This window comes from Centropristis striata, chromosome 9, assembly GCF_030273125.1.
Source record: "Centropristis striata isolate RG_2023a ecotype Rhode Island chromosome 9, C.striata_1.0, whole genome shotgun sequence".
NCBI classification, from domain to species: domain Eukaryota; kingdom Metazoa; phylum Chordata; class Actinopteri; order Perciformes; family Serranidae; genus Centropristis; species Centropristis striata.
The window spans coordinates 30,442,009-30,469,892 of NC_081525.1; the positions used below are offsets into that span (position 1 = coordinate 30,442,009).

The 27,884-nt window shown below is 38.5% G+C and overlaps 1 protein-coding gene across 2 annotated transcripts in view; it reads left to right on the forward strand.

Moving 5' to 3' along the window:
• The window catches only part of LOC131977278 (arf-GAP with coiled-coil, ANK repeat and PH domain-containing protein 2-like), a 67,332-nt gene extending 40,448 nt beyond the window's left edge, over window positions 1-26,884 (forward strand). The window contains exons 9-24 of one of the 2 annotated variants that reach the window (XM_059340499.1): window positions 329-403; window positions 9,604-9,716; window positions 10,230-10,281; window positions 11,609-11,709; window positions 11,895-12,000; window positions 12,661-12,869; window positions 13,685-13,754; window positions 13,844-13,938; window positions 14,674-14,861; window positions 16,155-16,256; window positions 17,297-17,389; window positions 18,193-18,425; window positions 19,423-19,532; window positions 19,625-19,735; window positions 20,462-20,523; window positions 25,987-26,884. In XM_059340499.1, the coding sequence (XP_059196482.1) occupies window positions 329-403; window positions 9,604-9,716; window positions 10,230-10,281; window positions 11,609-11,709; window positions 11,895-12,000; window positions 12,661-12,869; window positions 13,685-13,754; window positions 13,844-13,938; window positions 14,674-14,861; window positions 16,155-16,256; window positions 17,297-17,389; window positions 18,193-18,425; window positions 19,423-19,532; window positions 19,625-19,735; window positions 20,462-20,523; window positions 25,987-26,090 (1,824 nt within the window). In that variant the 3' untranslated portion in view covers window positions 26,091-26,884. The remainder of the gene's footprint in view (window positions 1-328; window positions 404-9,603; window positions 9,717-10,229; window positions 10,282-11,608; window positions 11,710-11,894; window positions 12,001-12,660; window positions 12,870-13,684; window positions 13,755-13,843; window positions 13,939-14,673; window positions 14,862-16,154; window positions 16,257-17,296; window positions 17,390-18,192; window positions 18,426-19,422; window positions 19,533-19,624; window positions 19,736-20,461; window positions 20,524-25,986) is intronic. The other variant, XM_059340500.1, reaches the window with a different exon arrangement.
• The last annotated feature ends 1,000 nt before the right edge of the window (window positions 26,885-27,884 follow it).

Here is a 27,884-nt window from a genome sequence, read left to right on the forward strand (position 1 = left end):
TGCTTTGTCCGACTGCATGGCTATTACACATACTCACTGCTTTCTATGTAATTATATAGAAGGTTAAATAAAAAAAAGAATGTAATGAATTCATATTTTGACTTGAATAAGGATCAAAACATGTCAACAACAAAGCATAACCAGTGTAAGAATATGCTTTTAGTTGTGATTGTATCGTTTTAGGTTTCATTCCTCAGTACAGAAAATAGGTTTTCTAAAAACAACTCAAGGAATTTGTCTTCAACGCTCATGTATGCTGTTTTGAATGAAACATTCGTGTCCAGGTGGTTTGGTAAGCTTGACTAATCGGTTGCTCTTTCTCTCGCAGTTGGACCAGCTGGTGGTGGATGCTGCCAAAGAGAAGAGGGACATGGAGCAGAAACACTCCACCATCCAGCAAAAGGTACACACAATATGGTCCCATCTTCACTTACATTTCAACACAAATGTACAAAGCACATGGAGAATTAAAACGCATTCACACTTCACACTAAAAAACACAGACACATGTTAAACACACACTCCCTCACTGTGTGTTCTACATGGCCAAGCTCCTCTGAGCCTGGATTTCTCTTGCATGTAGTGACCTTATGGCTGTTAGATCCCACAAAGCCTTTCTCTTGCTCTCAGGCCTCCTCACATGAAAAGTAAACCCACAGCACTCTGCTGGGATCTTGCAGGACTTACCTTCTACCCCGCGGCCTTGTGTGCTTACACGTAGTCCTCTGATCACAATCTCCCTCACTGCTCTCACTGCTCCCCTGCACTGAGCTCTTGTAGAACCTGATAATGTAATAAATTCCCGATAATGTAATAAAATCTGCACTTGAGTCCATTGAAAATGTAATAAAACCTGATAATGTAATAACTTCCCTATAATGTAATAAAGTGCATTTCCCAATAATGTAACACACTTTTTACCACTAATGTAATAAAGTATAACATTAATGGGAGGGTTTCGCTCAAATCAAAGATGGGGAAAATCCAATATGGCCGAAAAACCCCATTGAGGATGCATTGAGCTCGGATTGGCCCAAGGGTTCCAGTGATACATCCTTTGTGAAAAACGAATGAACGGGTCAAAAGTTAATAAACATTCAACTTTGACCTGTTGGTGGCGCTAGAGCTCTTGAGCTAGAGTTGCCTACACAGTATCACCACTTGAACCCAAGTAATGGGTGGTCTGCTGTTAAATTATTACAATATTGGGGAATTATTACATTATCAGGACTTGCGAAATGAAGGCTAACCTGATAATGCAATAACCTCCCATTAATGTTCTACTTTATTACATTAGTGGTAAAAAGTGCATTATTGGGAAATGCACTTTATTACATAATCGGGAAGTTATTACATTATCAGGTTTTATTACATTTTCAATGGACTCAAGTGCAGATTTTTATTACATTATCGGGATTATTACATTATCAGGTTCTACAGCTCTCTCTGAACACCATGCTGCCACAGTTGGAGTCACCATGCTAAAATATTACAAACTTGCGGTACAGTAAAGCACTCAACTCTTGTATTAATTGGTTAGTTAAAATTCTTTGCAAACTAAATACATTTTGCATCTAAAATAATTTTCCCCATGGGTGCATTTACATAGTGAGCTATCAATTTCAGCCATTTACTGTACATTTGTCATTTGAGTGAATGGAGGTAGTACTCCGCCCTCAGGTGTAAGGTGATCCCTAAGGATGATCTCAGCCACACGCCCATGCATTATTGACGGCTGACGGAAACCCATTTCCAAGTAAACAAGGTTAAGTTTCTGCACCCTCCCATCAGTGGTTAGCACTGAGTCACGTTTGTTGATATGTTGTACCACAAGGATGAACCAGATGTTTTGACGAGAAATGAAATGGAAAAAATGTCATACTTGGAACTATCAGGGCAATTTTTGGCATTAAACGTTAAAGCGATAGTTTGGATTTTTTACTACAGGAGATGGTGGTCCGCACGCACCCAGTTTGGAGAAACACGGAAATGAAGTTAAACAATGTTCTGCTGTGGACTGGGACAGCAACAAAACAGATTTCAGCCACCAAAAACATCATACATACACTATATATACAATATTCTCACCACTTTAGCTTGCCACCGGACAGCTCTTTCAGTCTAAAAACTCAGGCTGTTATCTCACTTCAAAGCCACCAGACTCTATTGAAAAAAAACAGTAATTTTAACTTGTTAGAATGGCAAGAGTTGCTGGTCTACTGTTGCCTTGATTGTTTTGTTTGTTTGTGTCATTGTGTGACTTTGGTGTTTTAAATGGGTAAGTTCAGAATTACCAAAGTCACACTCCAACATGAAGAAACAAACTGATCAAGGAAGCGGTAGACCAGCAAATTATGTGTTCTGCAAAGAAAAAAATATACTGTTTTTGTCAAAGAAGCCTTGAGGCTTTGTAGAGAGCAGAGAAGGATATAACGGCTTCAGCTCCCTGTCAGAAATAGCTGTCTGACGGCAAGGTAAAGCAGTGAAAATATTCCTCGTATAGCTTATACTTTAATCCATTTATTAGGTGTCTAAAATATATTTTGCAGCCAGTACAGCAGTGCATTACAGTACATTACTTAGCTTTTGTACCAGTCGGATTCTCCAAACTCCAAATTCCTCTTGCACTTACCAGCTATTTAGAAAAAACAAATGCCTTCAGCTTCTGTTATGTTTAGTTCTCATTTGCGCTCCATGGACCCACAACAGAACAAAAGTTAAGCAGGATGTGGGGTGTTCTGTTACAGTATCTGGTGGTGATAAATTGCCCTTAGCTTTGACTGTACATCACACAGCATCATTAACTCCAGACAACATCTGTCGGCTCTTTACCCAGCTGTTGTCTGTTGGGCTCCTGCTAATGTCTCTGCCTGTCATTGACGTCCATTTCTGTCTCCAAATGTGTGCAAATACTGTAGTAAATCTTCTGACATGTCTTTCGTTTTCACCCTCTCTGTTGTTTGTCCTTCTGTTGCTTTGTTATATTTTTGTGACTGCCTTCCCATCTGTGTTTTTCTTTTGCTTCTTGTCCTCTCTACCTCTCTCTCTCTTCCCTCATTCAGTGATGCTACATGTGCCAACTTCCGCTTGTCCTTGAACACCTATCCTCCACCTCCCCTCTTTCAATTTGTCTAGATGCTATTTATATATTGTCTCGCTCCCACCGCTCTTGCGCTCTGTCGTCTGGCTGTTTATACACAGACTCTCCTAACCAACCGTCTCTTCCACTTCTGCTCTGTTTCCCCATCTCTTCTTCTACTCACTTCAGGCTGCTCTGCAGGTAAGCTGTGTTACTCTGGTTTTTTTCCCCCTAACTGTCGTTTCTGTGTCATGTCTGCATGGTTGCATAGACACTGTGCACGTAGCTGGAACTGGTCGGACTCCCCCTCTGCAGCTAACGTCATTTCTAGCGAGACGAGTCAGCTGGTTTACTGAGATTAAACTAGAAATATGCATGATATGATACCATTGAATATATTTCTGCCATCACATGTGTCCTTGTATTAGTAAGTGTGTTATCTAAGTCAACCTCAATTCAGGACTGTTTTGACACCATTGTGCCTTTTTCAACACTGTACATGCTGCTTGTTTTGTGCTCAGTTTGGTTCTGTTATTTTTAGATGGTAAAGAAACTAAAGTGTGCATGGTATTGGCAATAAGGATGGTCTATCATATTTATTTTCAGTTATTTCTAAAAGGTTTCCAGTTGAATTAAGTGAATAGTTCTCAGTTTGGGTATGAAGCTCCACAAGTGTTTTGGAAAATAAATTTACTACATTCATATTTACTTTTAACATTTTACTTTTCATTTGCTGTTTAGATTATTTTATAAAACGGTACATTGACTTCTCTCTGGTGTATTTACCCGTGCTGTAAAGCACAACCTTGCTGTATTATGTAGTCTTAACTAAACTAAACCCCTTAACTAAACAAGTTAAGGTGTTGCCTTGTAGTTGTGTTAGTGAAGCAGGTTTGTTATTCTTTGTGCTGTCCTCATCACTTATTGGTTGAACAATTGTGAAGGTTTAGCACACTGGCAATGTTGTGGAACTCCTCTAGTTAGAGATATGTTGTTTATTCCTGAGTATGAGAGAGAAAGTGAGTTTTGACTCTAAGACCTTTACCTAGAGCCCTCTTTCATATAGTTTTCTTCTGTCTTTTCAATCCAGTGCACACTGTCCACTTTATATGAGCTTGTACACAAACCTTTTCCCATTATCATTGTATTGATTAAACCTTCCATCCTCATGAGAGTTGAAGGTGTCCTAAGGGTGTGTTTATTATGCTGCCTCTGTGCACCAGCTGTACTATGACCACGAGGCATGACAGCAGAGACAGGATGCTGACTTAAAAGATTTCCCTGTCTTGTCTCATAAAGGAATAAGAGAACATTATTGGTTTTGAACGGTATTAAAATGGTCCGATTGTTTTCTGCAGTAATAAGCCAGAATCTCTTAGCTGTCATGCACACTAAATATTCTCTTTAAATATTTTTTTAAAAGCTCAAACATTAAAGAAATTCAGCATGGTTGAAGGAGCAGCTACTTTATTAGCACACACACACACAAACACACACACACAACGAGATGAGAGAGGGGGAAAAGCTGAGTGCACGTCTGTTAAATTGAAGTCAGTATAAATGTTTGATGCCCGAGCTCCTCTGCACGGTCCACTTGATTATTCTAACCCAACAGTCACACCAGCATCACACACACACACACACACACACTCAGAGGGAGATGCATGCACACACATACGCACAGGTGACCTTCGATTTGGCCCCAGGAGGAGGAGCAGCAGCAGAGGCTGTGACGAAAGTTTTGACAGACATACACAGCCACAGGAGAGGCTGTGGTGAGGGTTTGTTGAAGAGACGGGCCACGCCGCTTTAGAGTGACACACTGCCGTTGAGATGCCACACAGGGAAACTCTGAGATAGCAAAGATTCTTCAGCCTCACAGGGAAACATTTCTACACAGAAACAGGAGCTCACACCCGATAAAACCTGTGAAAATGAAGATTTTTGGCCGTTTTCACTATGTTTGGTATCTGGTGAGTGCATAAAGGAGTTAGTGTGTGTGTCCCTGCATGCGACAGTGTTTATCTGGCTATTTATAGTGATACTCTGTGTTTATGTTTGTGTTTCTTTGGAGTTGTTTGAGTGTCTGTTATATGCACGTCATTTTTCATGATTTCTAATATTCCTGTGGTATAGAATAAGAAATACACATTTCTTTTTTTTTTCTCTGTGTGCCGTCCTCTTGCTTTGTGTGACATTTTAGGAGGTGACTGAGCTCGAGTCTTTACCAGACTGCCGCAACTTTTGTGCTTGGAGGTGGACCTCCGTACGTAGAGTTACTGCATCGATTTCCATCTGACTTCCGCTTTGTAACCTTACCTGCCCCCGCCTGTCACCTCCTCTCCTCTCCTCTCCTGCACACGCTATGAGACTGCATTGCAGTGTTTGTGTAGATGTTTATACCATCGTTTGTTTCCTTATTTGAGAGTGTTAAACATTCATTAGTGTTGATGTGTGTTGATTATGCAGCATGTTTATGCCTCATTGTTGGTGCTACAGTGAACTCAGGTTGCTGGTTTGATGTCAATGAGTGGTTTGTTGCTTTGCAGTCACTTTTCTGCTCATCGGATGATAAATTAACACATCGCTGTTGTCAGGTCACCTTTCATCTCTAAAATGTTTCAGGAACTAACAATAACAGCTTTACTTATAGTTTGACCACTACCTCTTTTTGAATGTATGTAACAGGGTTGAAATTGGTTTCCCAGCCCATGCGGTCACAGAAATTTCTCAACCTAAAGTTGAAACAGAAAGGTTGTCACGCGACAGCAAGAGTGTTTCATTGTTTGGCCTCTGTCTTAATTAAGGATTTTTCATGATTGTAAAGATGTTTCTGCTTGTTTGTGTGTGTGTGAAGGCACACTTTCATCAGCGTGATTAGTGTTGTCATTTTTTTCCTGACATAAGCATGCTTATGTTATGCATTAAGCTTTCAATTATCAAACTATAAAAGAAGGACTTGAATGTTTGTCCTTCAATTTTCTCTTCAAATGTTCATTCGGTCCACTTCACACTCTGCAGGTGTATAACTGAGGAAGAAAGTGCAGTGTCAAGTACAAGCTCTTTTGATCTACAGCACATTTATTAGTAGTGCACATTGTTGGGTGTATTTAGAATGATCCCTTTTAAGTGTTTCATTGATGAAAAGGCGTGCTGGGTAAAGCTTACTCTCCTTGTTAAAAGTGAACCTTTTCAAGCATCAACGTTCATAGTTTTATTCCCAGAAATAGTCTGATCCCTAGCATTGTTTTGGAATGCAACTATCCTTTTTGTTTGCACAGACGAATTTGCATTTTAGGAATTGAGACATCCTTCGAAATGGCGTTCTAAGATCAATTTCCGGGTCACAGGCATGAGGACAGAGGAGACGAGGAGGCACAAACTAGAGAAATGGGAGGAGTCTATGTCTTGGCAGGTTTATTGCTGAGGACTAAAGGAAGTGTAGGGTCGAGTGTGAAGCTATTTGGATGAGCAGTTCTTGAGAAAAGTGCAAGCTGCAATACTGGAGGTCAAACAATTGTCCTGTTTCAGAACAGGCACACTTTGAACAGCACTTCACTAGTTTGGACAATTGTGAGAAATGTGTGGCCATACCCCAGAGGTTAATTTTGTCCCCACTTCAGGAAAAGGTGATTTGTTGAAGGCCTGGTGTGGTACTTTCCATTATCTCTTTGTTCAGAAGCTCAATACAGACACAGTTTGTTCCCCTTGTGCACCCAAAATATCCTCAGTTGTCCCACTGTATGTCATGCTGGAAAATTGTGTGTGTGTGTGTGTGTTGTGTGTTGTGTGTGTGTGTGTGTGTCCATCTGATACAGCATGGTGTCATAGGGCAGAGGGGTTTAACTTAAGCATTCAGGTGACATTCACAGATCCAAGCAGTGAGACAGCATGCAGTATATCAGTCTGTAGACCACTGTGTGGGCACGTGCAACATGAAGACTTTCGGTCGTTGTTGTTGGATTTGATCTGCACTCGAGAAATTGCCACATTGAATGTTTATAGACACTTTATCAGAACATGTCACTCTATTGTTACACATAATTACGCATGCACGTCGGTTGCAGAACGAATCAGAAGTAGACTTTAATACGAGAAAACTTTAATCACTGGAAGAGTTGTCTCGTGTTGTGCAGATGGCTGCCAAAACTGAAAACTAATAAAAGTCTTCATTTTTATACATGACATTAATATTTTTACATACACATCTTTTATACTTGCCTATCCCAGAGTGAAAAGCTGTTGCAATATCGAGACAGTAAGCTGTAATATATAAAACCTTTAAAACGGTATAATGAAGAAAAAGTCCTGTGAGAAAGTTTTTTTTTTTGCCAGCTAGTGATCACAGTGTTCTTATTGTTGGTTTTACTATTGTTTTTGTTTTTTTTGCAACAGGCATACGTGTGCATTGTCAATTTTTGCATACAAGTAATTGGTCTATTAAAAAAGCATGTATAGATTAGTGTTAATGTTTGAGTACAGTTGATTGGACAGTGCTTCCATCCTCAATTCTAATCTAGTAATATGTGCCTGCCAAGAAAACTTCGGATTTGTAGCAAGCATTTGATATAAAACTCTTAAAATATCCCATTGTAAAAAGCAACAACCCCCAGAAGTAGGCCGCACTCAGCCTTTTATAGTTTCCTCCATTGAGAATAGGAATGTAGGATCTTTATATATTTGTCCTCGTGTTAGATGCGTGTTTGGCATGGTTGCTTTCCAGGACGTAAACAGGAAGTACCGGTAGTAGTCATTGTCACCACCAGCTGAATGACTGAGGTCATTTCCTCTCGGCACACAGAATGATCAAAGTTCGCTTATAGAGCTGACAGTACTTGGGTTTTTCTGTGATATGTTTTAATTTATTCTGTAGGGAGATTGATTTTACTGCATAATAAACATTATACAGTTCGCCATAAACCAACCCAACAATAGACAAGATGATGATCCCAACATTTGCATGTAAAAAAGCTGTCCAAGACTTTTATTGCACACAGCAAATACAGCTCTTAAAATCTGAGCTCAGTTCAATGTGTTTTCCCTGCACACTGTCATAATGTGTTTACATAATGGAGGACAAGGTGAATCTTTTTTTGGATGTTTCTGGAAGGACAACAGAGATGGTGGTTCCACGGCTCAGTACAGTAACAGATCTAGAGCTGTAATTGGTTGAGGAGATGGTGACACTTGGTGTAAATTGACTCCACAAGGACACAAATGCGCACATGCATGCATCATGGTGTTCAGTGTCACTTGAAGCTGAGAAAGCTGGGAGGGTGTTAGGAAAGTGTGGCAGCAGCTCAGGTAGTTAAAGCTAGTCTGGCTACAGGGACAGTCCCATGACAACACACCAGATCGGGTTTCAGCCGCAGCAGAATCAGTGAGAGAAAGGATCCATGAAAGCTCACTTTGCAACTTTACTCCGAGTAGGACAATAACTAACTCACTATCTATCGAGCTGAATTAAAAGCTTACAATGCCGTTGTTTAGTGTTGTGCAGTTGTTACAGCTCCAGGATTTGTTAATTTAGCCTTATTCCTAAAGGGAAACTTGTTTTTTTTTTACAACCTGGACCCTATTTTCTGAAATCCTGTGTGTCTACTTCCACATTGACTAAATCGGCTCAATATTCAGACATTTAAAGTGAAAATCTTTTATGTAACACTAAGCTGTGCTTTATGTACTCAAAGCACAACAAAAACTTTCCAGCACTTCTGGAGAACTCTTATACTCATTGTCTTCTGGCAACACCTCTCCTCACAAGATTTGGTTAGACACAATAACAAACAGACTAGTTCAAAGTGAAAAGTAAAGGAACATGTTGTACTTCTCTGTAGGGTAATTTCCATGTTATCAAAAACTTGAAAACAACACTTCAAAAATCTTGTTGTTGTTTTCACCTAGACAAAATGTGGGTTAAAAGGGTTCAGGTTGAAAAATACAGAAGTTTACTTTTGATTTAGATTGCTTATTGTTTATGGCATGCAAGTATAAAACAATGGGAAGTCTTACTTTTATTTATGACACACACATACTACATTTGTACATTAGCATTATTTGTAATATTAAGTTATGTCCCTTTATTCAATCCACTTGTCAAATCCACTCCAGAGACAGATAGAGATTTGGATAAGAAGAAAATAAAATTGTCTGTAGCCTTAAAAAAGTAGTGTGTAACTCAACATTAGAAGGTTTGCCAGTATTTTAAACCTCCTTTCTCAGCCAATGCTTATAATCTATTTTAATAGATTATATGTAATGCCTGTGTGTGCATGTTTTTCCCGTGTTGTCTGAGTCTTGGTGTGAAACATCGTTCAGGTCAGTGTGAATCATCAGAAGGTCACTGAGACTGATGGCTCTCATTTGTGACGTTGGGTAAAGTGCTGAGTCACTGCTTACCCCCAGAAACTAAATCACAAGAACCAAAGGGAAATATCAACAGTTTAAATGATGACAATGTGGGGAATAAGTATTTAAACATGTTTGCTTACTTTTTCTTTTCTTTCCTGTCTTTCTTTCTTCAGGACTTCTCGAATGACGACACCAAGCTGGAGTACAATGTGGATGCAGATAACGGCATCGCAATGGAGGGTTATCTGTTTAAGAGGGCCAGCAACGCCTTCAAGACATGGAATAGGTAGGACAGACACTGTTCAATTAGCGTTTTCATGAATACATTTAAAAAATTTTATGATAAGGAATTGCTGCAGTGGGCTGATTGTAGATTTAGGACGGAAAGCACTGTCATCAGACTTTACAATAGAGATATGAAAGCTTTACATTTTAATTTAAATCTTTTTTTTTATCACGGCCACCAGAATATTACTGGATGGATGTACAAGGAAGAGGTTAATACTGTATATACAAGTGAAAATGCTATACCTGACAATCTCTAGATGTTATATCACTTGACTGAAAATCTCTACAGTTGAGATTCCACAAATGCAGCAGATATTATGTTTTTCCCCAAAATGTACAATACATAAAGTGTTTTAGAATACTGTAGTTTTATTTAATTTAAATGCACCTCCCCAATAAGTGTATCAGTGCCATTGCTCTAATCCACACAAAAATGGTGTCAAAGTGTGTTATTTTAGGAACATCACTGGCAACTGCATGTGACTTTGTTTTTCTCGTGATCTCCTTTCAGGCGTTGGTTCTCCATCCAGAACAATCAGCTAGTTTACCAGAAGAAATTTAAGGTATGTCAAGTGACTCCCTGCACGGCAACCACAATCAAATATGCATGTGTTTGACTTCCAGCACAAATAACCCCCCATGTATTTTCAACAGGACGGTGTAGCTTAATTTAAGAGCTATAGTAGCAGGTTCAAAACAGATGTTTATAAACTACAGCTGTGTGAAAAGATGTTTCTGTGTGTCATTGTTTAGTAAGAAGCCGTCATTATGCAGCTCCTATATTTTGGAAAAGTGCTCTACTTCTAAATGTCTTTTATCATCTGTGTCAAGATATACACATTTATTTGCCATGTATAATACAGAAGAAATTATGTGTGTCATTCCCAAGACAAATATTTTTACTACACTTCAAGAGCAGTTGGACAAAAACAGCGTGTGGCTTTGTTAGGCTTTATTTGTACAGGACTAGTTTTAGCCGGGGACCTCATGTGATTTATAAATTGCCCCCCGGCGGCTGTGTTTCGTGCATCACAGTCACATGTGATAAGCCAAGACTGTATTTAGCCTTCTGCCCCAAAGACCCAGATAAGAAGAAAATGGATGGATGGATTTAACTTGAATTTGCTGACTTTGAGCCTCCTGAAATTGTGCCAAAACTGCTGTCAAATTTTCATTTATAAATCTTGCAAGAAAGAAAATTTAACCCAAAATCACAGACGTTGATTCACATGGATCTAATATGATCACATTACCTTTGTGTTTCGTGAAATATGATGCGATAATTTACAGCAATCATAATTTTTTCTACACATACAGTATATTGTTGATTTCTTTAGGTGGTAGCCTTGTAGTTAGTGAGAAATTGACCCCCATGCTTCATGTCAGGGACTGGTGTCACCCTGTTGGGGTTCTTTTTGCAATCATGACCCTCTTGCTGTCGATTATCTGTTATTTACCAAAGGTCCCCAGGTATTACTAGTCTTGAGCTAATATGGCTATAGACATTTAGCAAAATAATAAATAACCATGCAAAACTGTTAGTAGTCAAATATTTTTTATAGCTTGTTCAATTTTTTTTTTCATCGTCTTCCCCGTGGGATCATGTGAGAGATCACATGAGGTGGTGCGCTGCTCCCTCAGGCACAATAATCTGAATGATATCCTGTAGTGTATGATGCAGCATTATTTTCAAGTCTTGAAGTGTGTGCACGTTTTAGATAAGAGAGAAGAAACATCTGTGGGGAATCACTTTTAAAATCCTCACGCTTTTCAAATGGGTTGCACTAAAACTATATTGTAAACCTATAATCTGAGCACAGCTTTAGGTGGTGTTCAGGTGTCTGTGTGTGTTTATTTTGTATAACCAAAGCTGCTGTGCTGTCCCCTCAGGACAACCCTACAGTGGTGGTGGAAGACTTGAGGCTATGTACCGTGAAACACTGTGAGGACATAGAGCGTCGCTTCTGTTTCGAAGTGGTGTCACCCACCAAGTAAGTTTGAGTCCCTGTCAGCCTAATGAGCACTGAAATATCTTTCTAAAGGTGGGAAGGTGGAGAAGCAGCCTGTCTCCCAACCTCCTCCCACATGCACACACACACACACACACACACACACACACACACACACACACACATTCAGCAGACAGCAGTTGTGTGATGCTCGTGTGTCCCAACAGGAGCTGTATGATGCAGGCAGACTCAGAGAAGCTGCGACAGGCCTGGATCAAAGCCGTCCAGAACAGCATCGCCACCGCCTTCCGCGACAAGGGAGATGAGGGCGAGGTAAACACACTGAAACACACTGAGTGGATAGTTGGTGGGATTCACATAAACTTTAGATAAATAAATGGATGAATAAATCATGTATTTAAACTTTAATTAACCCGTGTTTATGTGTGTAACTAACTACAGTTTCCCATATACTACAGGGATAATGTTTAACCCTCATACGTCCATTGAAACATACGTTCAATATGTTCTTTAAACGATTGCCAAAGATACACTATTTATTATAATAGATAAAAGAACAAGACAAGAAATAAACTGTTAAAACAGCCATTATTGTCATTTGAACTCTCTGACAGTCCGTGAACAGATGACAGGTTCTGAAAGTTTCCATTAGAAAAGGAAACCAAAACGAAGCTTAAAATTATGATATTTTTGTCAAAATCACTTTATTCTACATGTCTCATTTAAAATGTTGCAGAAAATAAACTATTTGGAATACATAGATCCTGTTAAAAACATTAAATTCGGGACATCTCAACAACTCTTTGAAGCCATGATTGATTCTGCTGACATGAACAATCATGTGACAAATATTCACGAAAAATGTGTTTACACAGAGCAGAGAGGAGAGGACAGGAGAGAAAAGGCTGCAAGTTGCCATCCTACCTCAGCCAAATAAATCTTTGCTATCCTTTTCTCTCTTTCTCTTGTCAGAAGCTGGACAGGAAGTCGTCCACGTCAACTGGGAGCCTGGACTCTGGTGGGGAGCCGAAGGAGAAATCACTGAAAGGAGAGAGCGCCCTGCAGAAGGTCTTAGCCATCCCCGGCAACACCTGCTGCTGCGACTGTGGCCAGCCGGACCCCCGCTGGGCCAGCATCAACCTGGGCATCACCCTCTGTATACAGTGCTCTGGTATCCACAGGTAAAGTGTTTGATACTTGAAGTTAAGGACTGCTAGATACTTAAAAAATTGCAGCAAAGAGCCATGGAGGAGACAGATAAAAACATATTTATATAACTTTGGGAAAAAGAGAAAGGAGTCAAAAAGGAGCTCTGGGAAAGTAATAAACGGAGGAAACTAATATCAGCACATTTAATTATTTATCAATTTGCAGGAATGCAGTTCATTTTGAGTTCATTGCATGTTTGGATAGTTATGTAAAGGGTTTCCCACCATGATTAGTGCTCTGAACTATCGGTCTTCAGGGAGTCATGAAATGTAAACTCACTGTTCTGAACACCCAGCCTGCTCGGGGTGTTTAATTACCAAGGTAAAATATTTAATTAACGTTCAGGCCAAATTTTAATTAACATACAAGTGCCTAGGGATTAAGCCTTTTTATCATTCTCATCTCATCTTTCTCATAAAAGAAAAAAGGTAGTGTATCTTCGTTGTGATTCCCTAACTAATGCAGGTTTAGAATTAAGTGTTCATTTGTTAAAACGGATATCTCTGTAAATCTCTGGTACTTTGCCTTAACAGTAGCTATAGATTTTTGAATACACATATATATTACAAACAAAGTTTAGTCAGAGTGCTGTATGTTTATCTGAGAACTATATTCTCTACATACTGTGTATGTGTGGTTAATGCTGCTTACACCTGAATGAATCCGCAAACCCCAGATTCCCCCTTGTGGCTAAAACTTGAACTACACTCATGTGTGATTGAGGAAATAATGCTCTTCAAGTCTTTTCACAATTAAAGCTTTTTTTAAATGCTTCTTTCACCTGCAGGAGTCTGGGAGTGCATTTCTCAAAGGTTCGGTCTTTGACTTTGGATACGTGGGAGCCAGAACTTCTAAAGGTGAGGGAGGAAGAACTGAAACTTAAAGTCTTAACTTGAATGAAGTACTGATTACGAGTTACTTTAAATTTACTTGTTTCCTTTCACAGTTGATGTGTGAACTGGGAAACGGAGTGATCAATCAGATCTATGAGGCTCGGCGAGAGGAGCTGGGAGCAAGGAAACCACAGCCCGGAGATCCAAGGTACAGAACTGCTAGAGGACATGTTTCAAACTTATTTTCTCCTTTGATGCATTTCTCATTTAATCTATTTCCTGGTATTTTGTGTTCTTCTGTGTCAGAATGAAAAGGTTTGATTCTATTTAGAAAATAATAGTAGTCAGAATTAGAATAGAGTCATTTGGGTCTTGAAATGTTTTGAAAATTTGACCTTAAAATACTTTTTGTGATCAGTAATTAACCCTGTGTTACTTTCAGTTACAATCCATAAAAAGGAAAACATTAACAAGACATTATGAATTAAAACAAGTCCATATCGGTCTCATTTCTTCAACATTTTCCACAATGTCAGGTTTTTCTTTATTCTGATGAATATCCATTTTAATATTTAATAACCATTATGACTACTAATCATAAAGGTCACAAAAAACATAATTAAAATATAGATTACAAATTAGTGTGACTGGTAAACTGTAAACTTATTTTAGGGGATGGAACCAAGAGAAATAAAGAAAATTAGAATACCCAGAATTTTATTTCATTTCTATGTATTATCCATATGTGACATAATACTTTGGACCAATACTTCTAACATTATTTAAACAAAGTCTAGGAGCAGGTGTGAGTTTCTCCATCTCCTTTTGGTTGTTGCCTCATTGTGATACATTTAATCTGCTGTTGTCGGACAGCTTTTGCATGACATTGAGAATTGTGTGAGTGGATTAAAAGTTTAATTTGTCACCTTCTTGTTCCTAACAGACATGAGGTTGAGGCCTACATCAAAGCCAAATACGTGGACCGCCGATTTGTTCGCCGGCCGTCAGATGAGGCTCTGCGTAACAAAGTGGTTTCTCTGAGCAAACAGGAGAAGAGGCTGAGCAGCAGCTCCGAGCACCTGCCGCCAAGACCGCCACCGCCCACCCCCAAACTCCGCCCCGGACAGTCAGGTCAGTGGAAAGATGAACAAACCGAACGCACCTTTCGATCCTGGAGTTGATGTTCTCTGTAACCTTTCTCTCATCTCTGAACTTAATGAATGAATAACAGACGATTCATGGAATCAAACTGACAAATTTTAAAAACGCTGATCTTGACAATCACTCAAATGATTTCCACTAACAAGATAACTGAATTTTTGCTGGGTGGATTTAAGACCACTAGATTCAACAGGCAGTCAGGGCTGAATACAGTATGTTTGGGTCATGGTGCATTTTGAAAGCTGATATATTAAAGGTCAGTTAATGCTGACTTGGACATTGTTGGGTCAGTAGTTTTTCCAATCTTGGTCAGTGTTTTCTTTTTTGTTAAATTACAGTTTAACCTTTTCTTTCATTTTTTCTTTTATTTTCCCAAACCCAGATTAACAAGTGATTAAAACATTATGATAGGATTTCATAGTTTGGATGTTTCTGTTATATTATATAAGTGCCTCTTCAGAAACAGAATTACACTGAATTAAATGGATTGTTGAAATTTTTGAAGTGTGGTTGTATTGAGCTACAGTGCTCATTCACAGTCAGTGTATTATCTATGAGGCAGGCAGGAGTAAAGACTAAACCTAAAAAAATCAGTTTAAGCGTACGCTATATTAGGTATATTTTCATCTTTCAGACGGGGAACTGATGCCTAAATCGGTTAGTTTTGGGGTTTTTTTGTTATCATGTGACTTTGACGTTGTAAATGGTTAGTTCAGATAGATATAGTGTGCACTTAAACTGATATTGATTTTTTTTTATGGCTAAAATTTATTTTGCTGCTGCCCCCTCCTACTCCTGTCTGCCTAGATAACACACTGACTATGTAGAAGTACCTCATACACTTCAAAGAATACTAAAGTTTCCTTTTAAAAAAGACAACGCCAGTGTCATTTGTGATTGTGGCCACTTTTTCTATTGTGTGCTGGATTTGATTTTTGCACTGCTGTGGTGACGTGTCCACCCATCAGCATACTGTATGTTCTCTGTGAGCAGCATTATGCCGAAGCCCTCTTTGCCTCCCATTGCTTCTCGTAGTCTGTGTCTTCCAGCGTCGACCCAGCTGGTAGTCTAACTATCTCTGCTTTCACCCTGCCTTCCTCTCTCTCTTCTCCTCCTAAATCTCTTTCTCTCCTCCTTTCCTGTTCTTTGCTTCTGGACTAACCCCTGCTCCCACTGCTCACCCTAAAACCTCCCCACCTGCCACTCAATACACAACCTCCCTCCGTCTTCCAATTTTCCAAACTCCCGTGATCCCTAACGTAGCTGTTGCCAGCGGCACGGAGGCCCGCCGCGACTCTCTCTTCTGTCCTGACGAGCTTGACTCGCTCTTCTCCTACTTTGACAACTCTGCCAAGCTCAGGAGCAGTAAGTACTGAATGCTTCGTGTTTCGCTTGCTTCTACATCCCTCTCTGTCCATCTGTACTCACCGCTTTGGGGCTGTGGACTAACAACCCTTCATCCACTCCTCTGTTCCTCCCTCATCGGGACCTTTTCAATGGACCATCCCATCATGTTAAGAGCATTGCAGAACGTACCATGTTTTGTTTCTCCCGGGTGTGGCGAGTGTTTCTCTCACACATGGTTTGGGTCACAGACTGAATATAAAGATGGATGACATTACAGCTCACCAAAAGTGAAGCCACAGCATCTTGATCGCCCCCTGGTGGCCGGCTGCAGCATAGGTCATAAATCCCTCCTCACTGCCAGCTAAAAAAATGAATGCACAAGTAAATAAAATTTTTCCCAAAGATGTTTTCTGTCATTTTAGATCCTTCTTAATATGCTAATGATTGTTCAGTCGTTAATTTTACAGATAATTTGGTTTTAATTATTTTTTGATACTATTAAAAGAAGGTGTAACATCATGATTGGAATACCACAGCTCCACCTCCCAAATAAATGCCACTAGAGCAAGATGGCACTCCCTGTATCTGGGATATTTTGGCTTCATTTTCGTTCTGTGTAAGTTCTGGTGTAAGTTCTGGTGTAAGTGTAGATGCTTGTCCATCTTTATATACAGTCTGTGGTTTCGGTCAGTGTCTGGTATTTGCATTTGTATCCGTCTCATCATATTTTTGTTATTTAGGGACCTGAAACATAAGGTGATGGTTGGGAACCTTTCCTCCAGTTCTCTGTCTGTTGATCTCAGCCGTCTGTGTACACTCACTGTACAAAATATTGGGACCACCAGCTGTTTCTGGAGACGATAAGAAACTGTCAAAAGCCAGAAGATGTTGAAAGATGTTTAGTTACAGCAAAACAAAACATTTCTGAGGGGTTACATTATGAGGCTGTGTGATGAGCTGAAAAAACAGTGTGAAGGTGTTCCTTTTATTTTGTACACTGAGTTAGTGGCATCTGTGTTGTGTTCCACAAGTCATGAGTCAGACTTTTTGTTTTACAGTAAAAAGTGCAGATAGCGGCATCCAGAACAGCGCTGATGGGAGCAGGGAGATGCTGGCCAACACCCCCTCCAACAACAGCCTGACAGATGCAGGTATAACACACACACACACACACACACACACACACACACACACACACACACACACAGACACACACACACACACACACATTGATGCAAGTGTAAGAAGAAAGAAGGGGCCGGTTAAGGAGTCCCAGGTGCTTATTGCAGTTTATCCACAAACCATCAAAACATGTTTACAATCAGGGACACTAGTCAGTTAAACGTATAATTAGAATTAGAATTATTATTGTTTTGTTAATGTTAAAATGATACTTCTGACCATATTTGCGCTTTCGTGCAATATCCTCCTGGCCTAAGTTATTATAAAAATCCAGTATCCTTTCAGCTACTAATGTTAATAATCAGGTGTTCTAAATATTTACTTACCTAAAGATTATTGTTTTCAATAAACATAATTTGTGAATTTTTGTTTAGCCAGTTGTACAGTGTTGATAATACATGGTGTAAAGTGCCACGCATTTTAAGCATTTTAAATATAATTTAGTTACTGAAAAAGATGTGATTAACTATTTCAAATGGCTCATATATTATATATGCAGTGATTTTTGACAGTGTTTAATTATATAGAATAAACTATGCTCAATTTTGACTGATTTCAGTGTCCTTATTCATTATATGAACATGTAGCAACAAGCTATCACTTGGAGTGGAAAATCAGGAACAACACATTCACAAAAAAATATTTTTGTAAAGTGGCACTATTTTAAAGACAAGAAGGGAAAATTCACAGGGAAACAATAAACAGATTAATTGTCATCAAATTTACTTATAGTTGTAATTATTGTTGAGGATGAAATGACTCTTTTTTCAAGACGCTGCTGAGTCTCCGCCCATGCCCATGCCTGCCACGCTGCCTCCTCCGTCCCCCTGTAAGGAGATGGTTTTCTACGAGCCGAAGGAGTACAGCTCAGGTCTGCAGCTCTACTGGGCCGCGTGCGCCCGCAGCCTGCCGGACATGGCGGAGGCTCTGGCCCACGGAGCCGAGGTCAACTGGGTCAACACGGAGGACGACAAGAGGACGCCGCTGATCATGGCGGTGCAGGGGGTGAGCGTCATTCACTATGTCCGATCATCCATGATGAACATCAACACTAATTTAATAATTTGAACACATATAATAATGTCTTCGTTTACTATTTAGATTGCATTGTTGGAAATTAATAAGGAAATGTTGCGTATGAATGTTACAAAATAAAAAAATGGTGTGATAAAGTTTCAGCTAAATGATTGCCAGTGTACGGAACAACTGATCTTTAGATAACAGTAACAATTTATTTATTATTTTCTATTTTTATTATTTTATTATTTTTATTTTATTATTTCTATAGCACCTGTCAAAACCAGGGTTACAAGGTGTTTTACAAAATACAATATCATTGAGGCAATACAACAGTTAAAACAAAATAAGAGAACATCATCAAAACAGTTGAACAAGCATTAGATGAAATAATAGATACAGTAATAGAAACAAAAAATTGAAATATGTGTAAAAACATTAGAATTATTGCACAAATGCCAGTCTGTACATGTGGGTTTTTAAAAGCTTTTTAAAATGATACACAGACTCAGCTGTTCTTATACTGAAGGGGAGCTTGTTCCACAGCGTTGGAGCTAAAACAGTAAAGGTGTGATCTCCCTTTGTATTGAGCCTTAACAGCATCTGGTTATCAGATCTGAGGGATTTTAGTAATTTTAGTAATTAAGTAATATGGCAGAGACTATATTTGGTACATACTCTTATTTTATTTATTTATTTTTATTATTGTATTTTTTTGCATTATTATTATCTTAACTGTATTTTATTTATGTATTTATTTATTTTAATCTGGGCCTTGAAAATGTACCATATAAACAGCATTAATACATATGCACACATTTGATTTTATTACTTTATTTATATTTATTAATTTTTTTCTCTATCTCCTGGCTCGTAATAACAATGTGCTAAGTATATGACAAAAGATGTATGTAAGGGAATTTCTATAAAAGAGACATAAAAAAAGAAAAGTAAAGTAACGTTTTATATTAATGTTTAATTTCAGGGTTCGCTGGTCACCTGTGAGTTTCTTCTTCAAAATGCAGCGAATGTGAACCAGCAGGACGCTCAGGGCCGAGGACCGCTGCACCACGCCACCATGCGAGGACACACAGGGTTTGTCTCACACATCATCAGTACCTCACCAAACTTTTATGACGCGACTCAGATCATGTGTCAACCTCAAAAAATGTTCCTTCACTTTTTAGGCAAGTGTGTTTATTCTTAAAAAGAGGAGCAAATCAGAATGCTGCAGACATCGATGAGAAAACACCTCTGACAATAGCGGTGGAAGCGGCCAATGCAGACATCGTCACACTGTGAGTCTTATTCTCTTCATCCTTATTATTGTTATTGTTATTATTCTGTGTTTACCTTTGTTTATTCTGTGAAAGTTGTCAGAGGTTCTACACTGTTTGCAAAAACGTGGCTAATTGTATATGAGTATTTTCAATGCATAGTCACATCTGAAAAAAGATTGGTTAATTCACCTGCATTTAGAAGTCAGTGTTATGGTTAAAATAGTAATTTTTTTTTTCATAAGATATATTATTTTCAGTGAGCTGGCTATTGTCACTAAAAAAAGAAGCATTAATCACCTTTTTAAGGATTTATTATTCTCAAACTAATAGACTGTTTGTTTGTACATTATCACGTCCAATACAGCTGGGTGTAAAAGCATCATTTGTTTTTTTAGTTTTTTACAATGTAACAAACCAAACAAACGTGAAAGTGTCTATCAAAATCTAACCATTTCCAACTTTCTCCACACGGTGGCACTGTTTAATCAGATTACATATCAACATAATGCACCTCTGGATGTAACACTGTGGCAGTTAATTGAGCTGTTCCGCTTATTAAAGCAGTTAAGTTAAAAGAAAAAAATATATTTTTTAATGGTATGAATAAAGCTTTGAAGGTTCGGTTCAGCCCTAACTAGAACCCCGACAATAGAGTCAAATGTTGAAAGTTTAAGTATTGAGTGTTTGTTGATCTCTTTCTTGCTGCTAATTCGCCACTTCCTGTCTCTCTAACCTGCTCCCCAGGTTGCGACTGGCCAAGATGAACGAGGAGATGCGAGAGGCGGAGGGGCCCTACAGCCAGTCAGGTCAATATAACACCAACAGCCCCACCGAGATGCAGTACAGGAAGTGCATGCAGGAGTTTATTAGCCTGCAGCTGGACGAAACCTAATAATGTTATAACACAGGGGCAGCAAACTGTGAAACCAGGCTTATCAGAGGAATTGTAAGGCCCAGGTCTCAGAGTTGGGGTCAGTCGATAACACCCAGATAACAGACACAATTGATTCTCAGAGGTTTGATTACAATCGGAAGGCAACTTTTTTATAAGAGACCTCCAGGTGAGGGGAAATTTGATCTGCTGGTGAGGGTGCACTGAGCCCAGCTCTGTCAGTTGTGCTCCTGTGTGCTGCTGTACCGCGAGTGCAACTATTATCTTAACGCCCCGCTCTCGCCAGGCGCCGGGCCAGCTGCACCTTGGTGTGGTTTAACATCAGGTGCTTTACTGTTTCAGTGTGACAGGGTTAAAGCCATCGACTCTGGACATTTCTGAGGAGTTTTGTTCCAAAGTGGAACATCCACGTTTTCAATTAAGTGACTGTTACTCATGTAGAAATATCAATAGCACAAAGTTTAGAGAAACAGTGTCACTTTTTTACCAGATAGTCTCTACTTCCTCCCTTTAAGTTTCGATTATAAACTTTTGCTGGTTCCCTCTTTTTTAGAGGCGTTCAGTGATTTATAGCAGCTGTTAAGAACTTATTTTGTTGGGGTGGGGGGGGTAAAATAATTATAATTTTTAATAAGTGTTATGTCTTTCCAAAAAAACTAGCTACCCAATAACTGCCAACTGTATCTAGTGACCTCAAAGTGACGGCAGTTTTCATTAGCCGTGGTTCCATTCACATATTTTCATGCACATTTTTAAGCATTTGAAAAGCTAGATTTGAAAATTACATAATCTTCCTTAATTGTGGGAAAAAAATTGTCATGCGCTTTTGAATTTTTTTGTCTTCGTTGAAAACGGAACGACTTCAGACAAATAAGAGCTCATTATGTTTGGAGTTAGATACGGTGTTCCTGCACCTTTCCAACGTGCCAGTGGAGCAAATGTTTCAAGCTAGGACACGAAGAAAAACGTTTGACAGTGGTAGAATCTTTTGCAGAGATATTATGGGAATAAAATGTATCCGTCCACCGTTGTGATGTATTTAACGGCCTCACAGACCATTGCCATCTACATTTGACCCTGAGCTTAACGTCCATGCCATCATAAAGGACACATGGAAGTATGTGTGCAGTGACAGTTACGTTGTTTGAAATGCACTTATCTATTTCCATAAATTCTGACATACCGAAAGTTTAAATTCCATAAACAACCAGCTGTTTCTGCATTCAGCCTCTTACCAGATAATATACTTATTCGTTTTAATCCCCAGAAAGCATGGCCAATGCTAACTGACATGAATTATGGTGTTTAATTTAATTGTGATTGTTATTATTATTATTATTATCTAAACATCAGTTTTTTTGTTCCACTGGCGATTGAAACAACCTCAGTTCAATTTTCTATCACAGATGGGTTTGATGGCCAAGGCGACTTGTTTTTTTTTTTTCTTCTTCTTCTTCTTCTCTGGATTACAACCATGCATAGCCTACAGTGCCAATTTATGATAAAACTACATTATAGCTTAATTAATTCACTCCAAATCAGTGGATGGAAAGTTCTTTATTTTCTGCTTAAAATTGCTTGGAAATTGAATGGAAACACGGCTACTATCTGGCAATAATCATGACTTTTGAATGACATATTAAATCATCTGACCAGTCTGGAGAGGCATAGTGTGTGTCCGTAAATCACCATAAAAGTTTCATTTTAAATTGACCTATCGAAAGTAATTTATGCACATTCCTTTTAATGGTTATGCAACTGCTGTACCTAGTCGTCCTGCGATTGTATGGTTCCCATTTGAAGTCTTAACCATTTTCAAGGCCTGTTTACTTACTTGTTGTCCAAACATAATGCATCTTGCTGTTGTGACATGCCTGGTCAGAGAAAAAGTCTATTTTAGAGCAGTTTTCTTTTATAAAGATAATTCTAGGAACCGTATAATAAGTATACTATTACTGTACATGTTGTAAATGATGCATACGTATCTTTGTTCATGTTCTGACAGAATAAGCAGAGTTGAGACTGTGTTTGCACGGGAGTGAATGCCATGAGGGGCTCTGTATTCACATCCTTAATTTTCTTTTTTTGATTGTATGGTATTTACTTCCTGTTATGACAATATTGTGTCGGTTAAATGTGCCGAAAACCGCGGGAAATCCAGAATTGTAAAACGATGAAGGCCTGTTAGTGCCATCGCTTTGATTGTATTGAATGTTAGTGGGTCAAATATAGACAAACCATCTGAGGATGATACAAGAAACAAGTGCAATAGTGTAGGAAAATATTCACGTGTAACCATGTATATATTCTTATCACCTGCTGGTCCTAGCTTATATTTATCTTAATCATACAGGAGCTTTACAACAAAAAAAATGTGTGTGAATAGACATTAGTGCAAAGCTCACTGAAGTTTTTCTTTGTGAATGAATGATTGAAATGCACCCCAGTTTCATCCCATGTCTCCGCTCCATCCTGGGAGGGCACCAAAGCACTTTTCTGCTGATTCACAGTGATAAAGCGGCGCCCCCTGCTGCTCACAGACAGTATGTGATGTTTGAATGGCTCACTAGTGTGGGGGATGTGTTCAGTAGTTAGAGTAGATTGAGATTGTTGATTGTGTTCACAGGTAAATGAAGTCCTTCAGAGTAGAAGCTGAAGGGTTTCTAGAAAGATTGTAGAGTAAAGGGACTTGTGTATTAGTGTGTGTGACCACAGGAAGGAGGGCTATTCTCTAATATATGTGTCTAAGAAGAGTCAGGCTTCTTATACGGAGGGCTAGGTGTGATGCTGCAGGTAGCCAGACTGTTATTAGCATGAATGCTGCTGATTTTTTTTTAAAGTGGAATATCCTCTGTGGTAATTTTTTGATTATTTAAAACAAATAAGGAATGTTTTGATGGAAGTCCATTTCCGCCATAGTCATGGAAAAAAATCCTTTATTTCATTATAATGAGAAACTTTCTCAAAATCATGGTCATTGGTTGCTAATTGCCCATAATCACAGCAATACAAGTTTGTAATAATGACTTGAAAAAATTACTTTTTACCTCAAAATACTGAAAAACTTTCTCAAAATAATAAGTTATTTCAAATGAATGACTTTGTATGTAAAAATGAGAAACTTTCTCAAATGAATTACTTAGAATAATCAATAGGTTTTTTCCCCCATCATTTTGAGACAGATTTCGAGAAATCTTAATGACTCACAGGATCTTTTTAAAATCAAAATTTGAGAAATGAGCTTTCATAGTTTTGGATCTGAATAAGAAATAATAAATCCTTCTATTTTCTTGGCTTGTTGATAGGAGAATGGTGCAGAAACTGTTAGTCTTTAGGAGCAGAGCAGAGTCTGAAGTACGTGCTTCCACTGAACGATCCTCAAGTTGTTTTGTGTTGTTGCTCACTGATGAGCTCTTCATCAGCGTCTCCAATCAGTAGATGAATGATGAGGGATATTCAGGGGTAATGAATGTGAGGAAGAACTAACCTCATCAGTCCACCCTCCATCTTTATTGCAGTTAAAGCTCCCTCCACTCAAAGTGTTTCTACCTGACTGAGTGTGTGGAAGAAGTGCAGAGCGGTGGTTCTCAGCCTGCGAGTTGCTTTGTGGATTTATTTAGGGGCATTTAACAAAATCCAACAAAGGGCAGTATGTGCATTTTTAAGATTGTAATTATTTTAATATTTTTATGCATTTTTCAATATTTTTTCTGTAGTCTTCTTGTTTAAAATGTTGAAAAGAGAAAATCTACAATTGCAACTCAAACACTTTAAGAACCGCTGCTCCGGTGTGAGAGGACGCTCCTCTCTTCACCAACACTTCACTTCTCTCTCTCACTGTAAATTCACTCTGTCGGTTCTCTGTTTTGTTTTGCTTTTCTTTTCTCGCTCTCCTCCCCAGAGTTTTGTGCCTTTTTTCAGTTCTCTTGTTTTCTTTGGGGGTGCTGAGGCCAACACAACTGTATTTTTGTACATAAACTCCTGCACTTTAAACACAATACAGTTGTTTAAAAAATGAATCTCTGTGGGCTTGTCTTTTCTTTCTGAGTGGATCTTTCTGAAAAGCTTTCCTCTGGCTGTTTTTTTGCCTTTTGCTTCTTCTGTTCCTTCCCATCTTTTCTGCCTGTGCTTTGTTCTGTTTCATATTTCGAGTCACGCCGACAATCTGACAGGTATGGCCGACCTTTTCTTTTTATTCCTGTTCTGATTATTCTGTCACTGTTTGTGCATTGAGGCCTCCACTCTGCAAGACACTGTTGATATTATATTTTTCAACATTATTTTGCTTGCAACAGTCTTAGTCTTAATGCAGTTAGATATATTTTATGGAGCTCATTTGCAGCATGTTGCTGTGGTGAAGAGGAGGAGAAGCTCAGGCTTTAATTTGGAGCTGAGAGGATTGTTGCTATGCCAGCATCTTACCTTTTCTTAGCCACAACGTGCCAATCTGCCTGACAAATATTTATCACTATTTTCTTGTTTTAAAGTTCAGACTTTTCTGACAAAGGTTACAATTGTTGTCGCAAAACTCATGCTTGTATATCTTTAAATGATGCACTGGTCCTCATGCAGTTGCATTTTTTTATAGTTCTTATTAAAAAAAATAGAAGAAGTCAACTGGAGATACCCCAAACACTGTTAACTATCCAAATCTGCACTAAATATTAACCAAGTGCAGATGTTTAACCCTGTGTAAATACTAAAAGAAAAGGCTGCAAGAAGAACTACATTTAATAAGAATAAACAAAGTAAACATTATTTTCAAGTATCAGTACTGGTGTTACAAAGAAATGAAAACCCAGCTAAAATATCCAATCCAATCAAATAAATATATTAATCTATAGGATATTATAATATACATACAGTTGGAAAAATTTGATGTTTTTGTCTCATATTGGTAAGAGTGCTCACCACTATGTGTAGTTTTTCTCTTGCCTAGTAGAAAGTAAAATAATAAAACATTGGTGATTCCCAGAAATCAATTTGAGCAGAAATAAGAGATTTGTTTGTATATCGCTTCCTGCAAGAGGCCAAAAGTCTATCAGGCAGAAAACTCCTATGTAGAAACTTAAAGTAAATGTTTCCACTGTTCTGTTCTGAGACTTAGGTAGTGTTGTTATGATCATGCAGCTCTGCTCTGTGTCTCAGTGATTCCCAATGTTTTTATGGCTCCTTTAAAAATGTTAAGTAATATCTCTTTGTGCCCAGTCATGCAGGTTAGAAAGGCGTCAATAAAGATAGATTGTTCCCTCTCAGATTGTGTAATTAGAAAGACTTTTACAGGGCTGAAAGATAAAATAGTTCAGAAAAGATAATTGTGTAACAAACACGTGTCTGTCTGCCTTGTTGTTGATATCACGTGTTGTTTCTCCTGCAGGAGATGAAACCTACCAGGACATTTTCCAGGATTTCACCCAAATGGCCTCCAACGACCCGGACAAGCTGAACCGCTACCAGCAGTACGATCCGCAGCGCCCCTGACACAACACAAGCACCGTCCACTAGCACTCAGAGACAAAGACAGGTCTGGAAAGACGTTGTCCACTTTCCCTCCAACATCGTTCAGCAGTAAAGCCGGTTAGTGCCGCCACAGCTGGAAACGTGTCGCCACATCTGAAGCTCCCTTTCATCTTCTTGTATTCTCGCCGCTGTGATTACGGCGCTTGTTGAAGGCACTTCACTCCAGTGAAGGGGAACTTCTGTGAACAGCAAACCTCACTTTTTTCTCCTTTTTTTCCCCTTTTTTAAACTGTGCTTCCCAGTAGGACCTATTATTAAGTGAATGGTACAGTGTTAAAGCCTTTGGAAGGATTTGCAACGTCTTAAAAAATCCGAATGATATTTGAACTCAATCTGAATGTAGAGCGGCCATAAGGGCTGTCGGGTATTTTAATTTTTTTTCGTCCTGACAGGAAAATCGTTTTTTTTAAGTATAGAAAAAAAAAAGAGGTGTGCTGCCTCAGAGGTAAGTGCATGACAGACTGTTTAATACTCCATTTAAAATGTGCTTTTCAATAGGATTCTCTTTATGATCATAGGCATCTTTTTTTATATCTAAGTCTCGCTTTAGTGAACTCTCAGCAGCGTATACACGACATTATGCTTTCTCACTTATTTGCACAAATCCCTTTGTCTTAAATCGCCACTGATGTTTACCAGTTTTCATGGAAAGACTGACATGTTAAACAATGTACAGTTATTACAGAAGTAGACATGTTATTGATGCAATGTTAAATAGATTTTTTGTGAATTTTAAAATGCAAGTTGTTTTTGAACACTTTCTTCAGAATGATTTTAGTTTTTCCACCTCAGTACCTGCAGTCGTTTCAGTGAGGCCATCAGCCCTTCAGAGTGCTGATTTTTGTGGAATTAAAACAGTTTGAGATTATTCTTAATTTTTTAGATTCAGTCTCAAGCTGATATTAAAAAGTTAAGATTTAGAGTTAAAGGTCTCCACAATATAGATTATAGGTAGCCATTTTATTCCTGTTGATTCGAGGAATATCAGGGTGTTGTTTTTACGGCAGTCCCAGTTTCATCATAGGTGTCCTGGAAAGAGCTGGGTAATTCTGGGGCTTTGATTATGGAGAATACAGGTTTTTCCCTGACAGGTATTCTATTTAACTCAAGCAAATAATTACTTAATATTGAAAACTTAAACTCCTTAAGATTTCCGTTCTGGCTGATCTAGCAACAACCCTGGTTAACAGCACAGCTTCATACTACAGGAACGCTGAAAAAATGTGTACACATAATATATACATATAGGAATGAGCGATGAAAATGTGTTTCAGCTGAGAATGCTGCGGGTTGTGAAGAGGAGATGGAAAAGGAGTTTTCTTATTTCACTGATCATGATATTTTGTAGAATTTCAATCAAATCAGAATTTGTTTATTCTCTTTATTCTCTTTATATTGAGCTATTTCAGTCTAGATGATGGTTTCATGGTAATGAAAGTGGTTATAACAAGTCATTATACTTCACATATTTAATACAGAATAATGATTGGATATGGTTGCATTCATAAAATTTAGGTATAAATATAAACATAAATGAAATGGAATACACAACACTTAACCAAAGGAACCGGGGTGTGCAAAGGCAAATTTATAAAGCAATAATTTCTTCTTTGTTTTTTCCCCCCCTTTTTTAATAATATTGAGTGAATTTCATAATTTTTTTTATCATTCGGGCACAAGTATCAATATGCAATCATATGTTTAAGGGCAGCAGAAGTTCCATAATGACTAAGATTCATACAACAGAATCAGAGC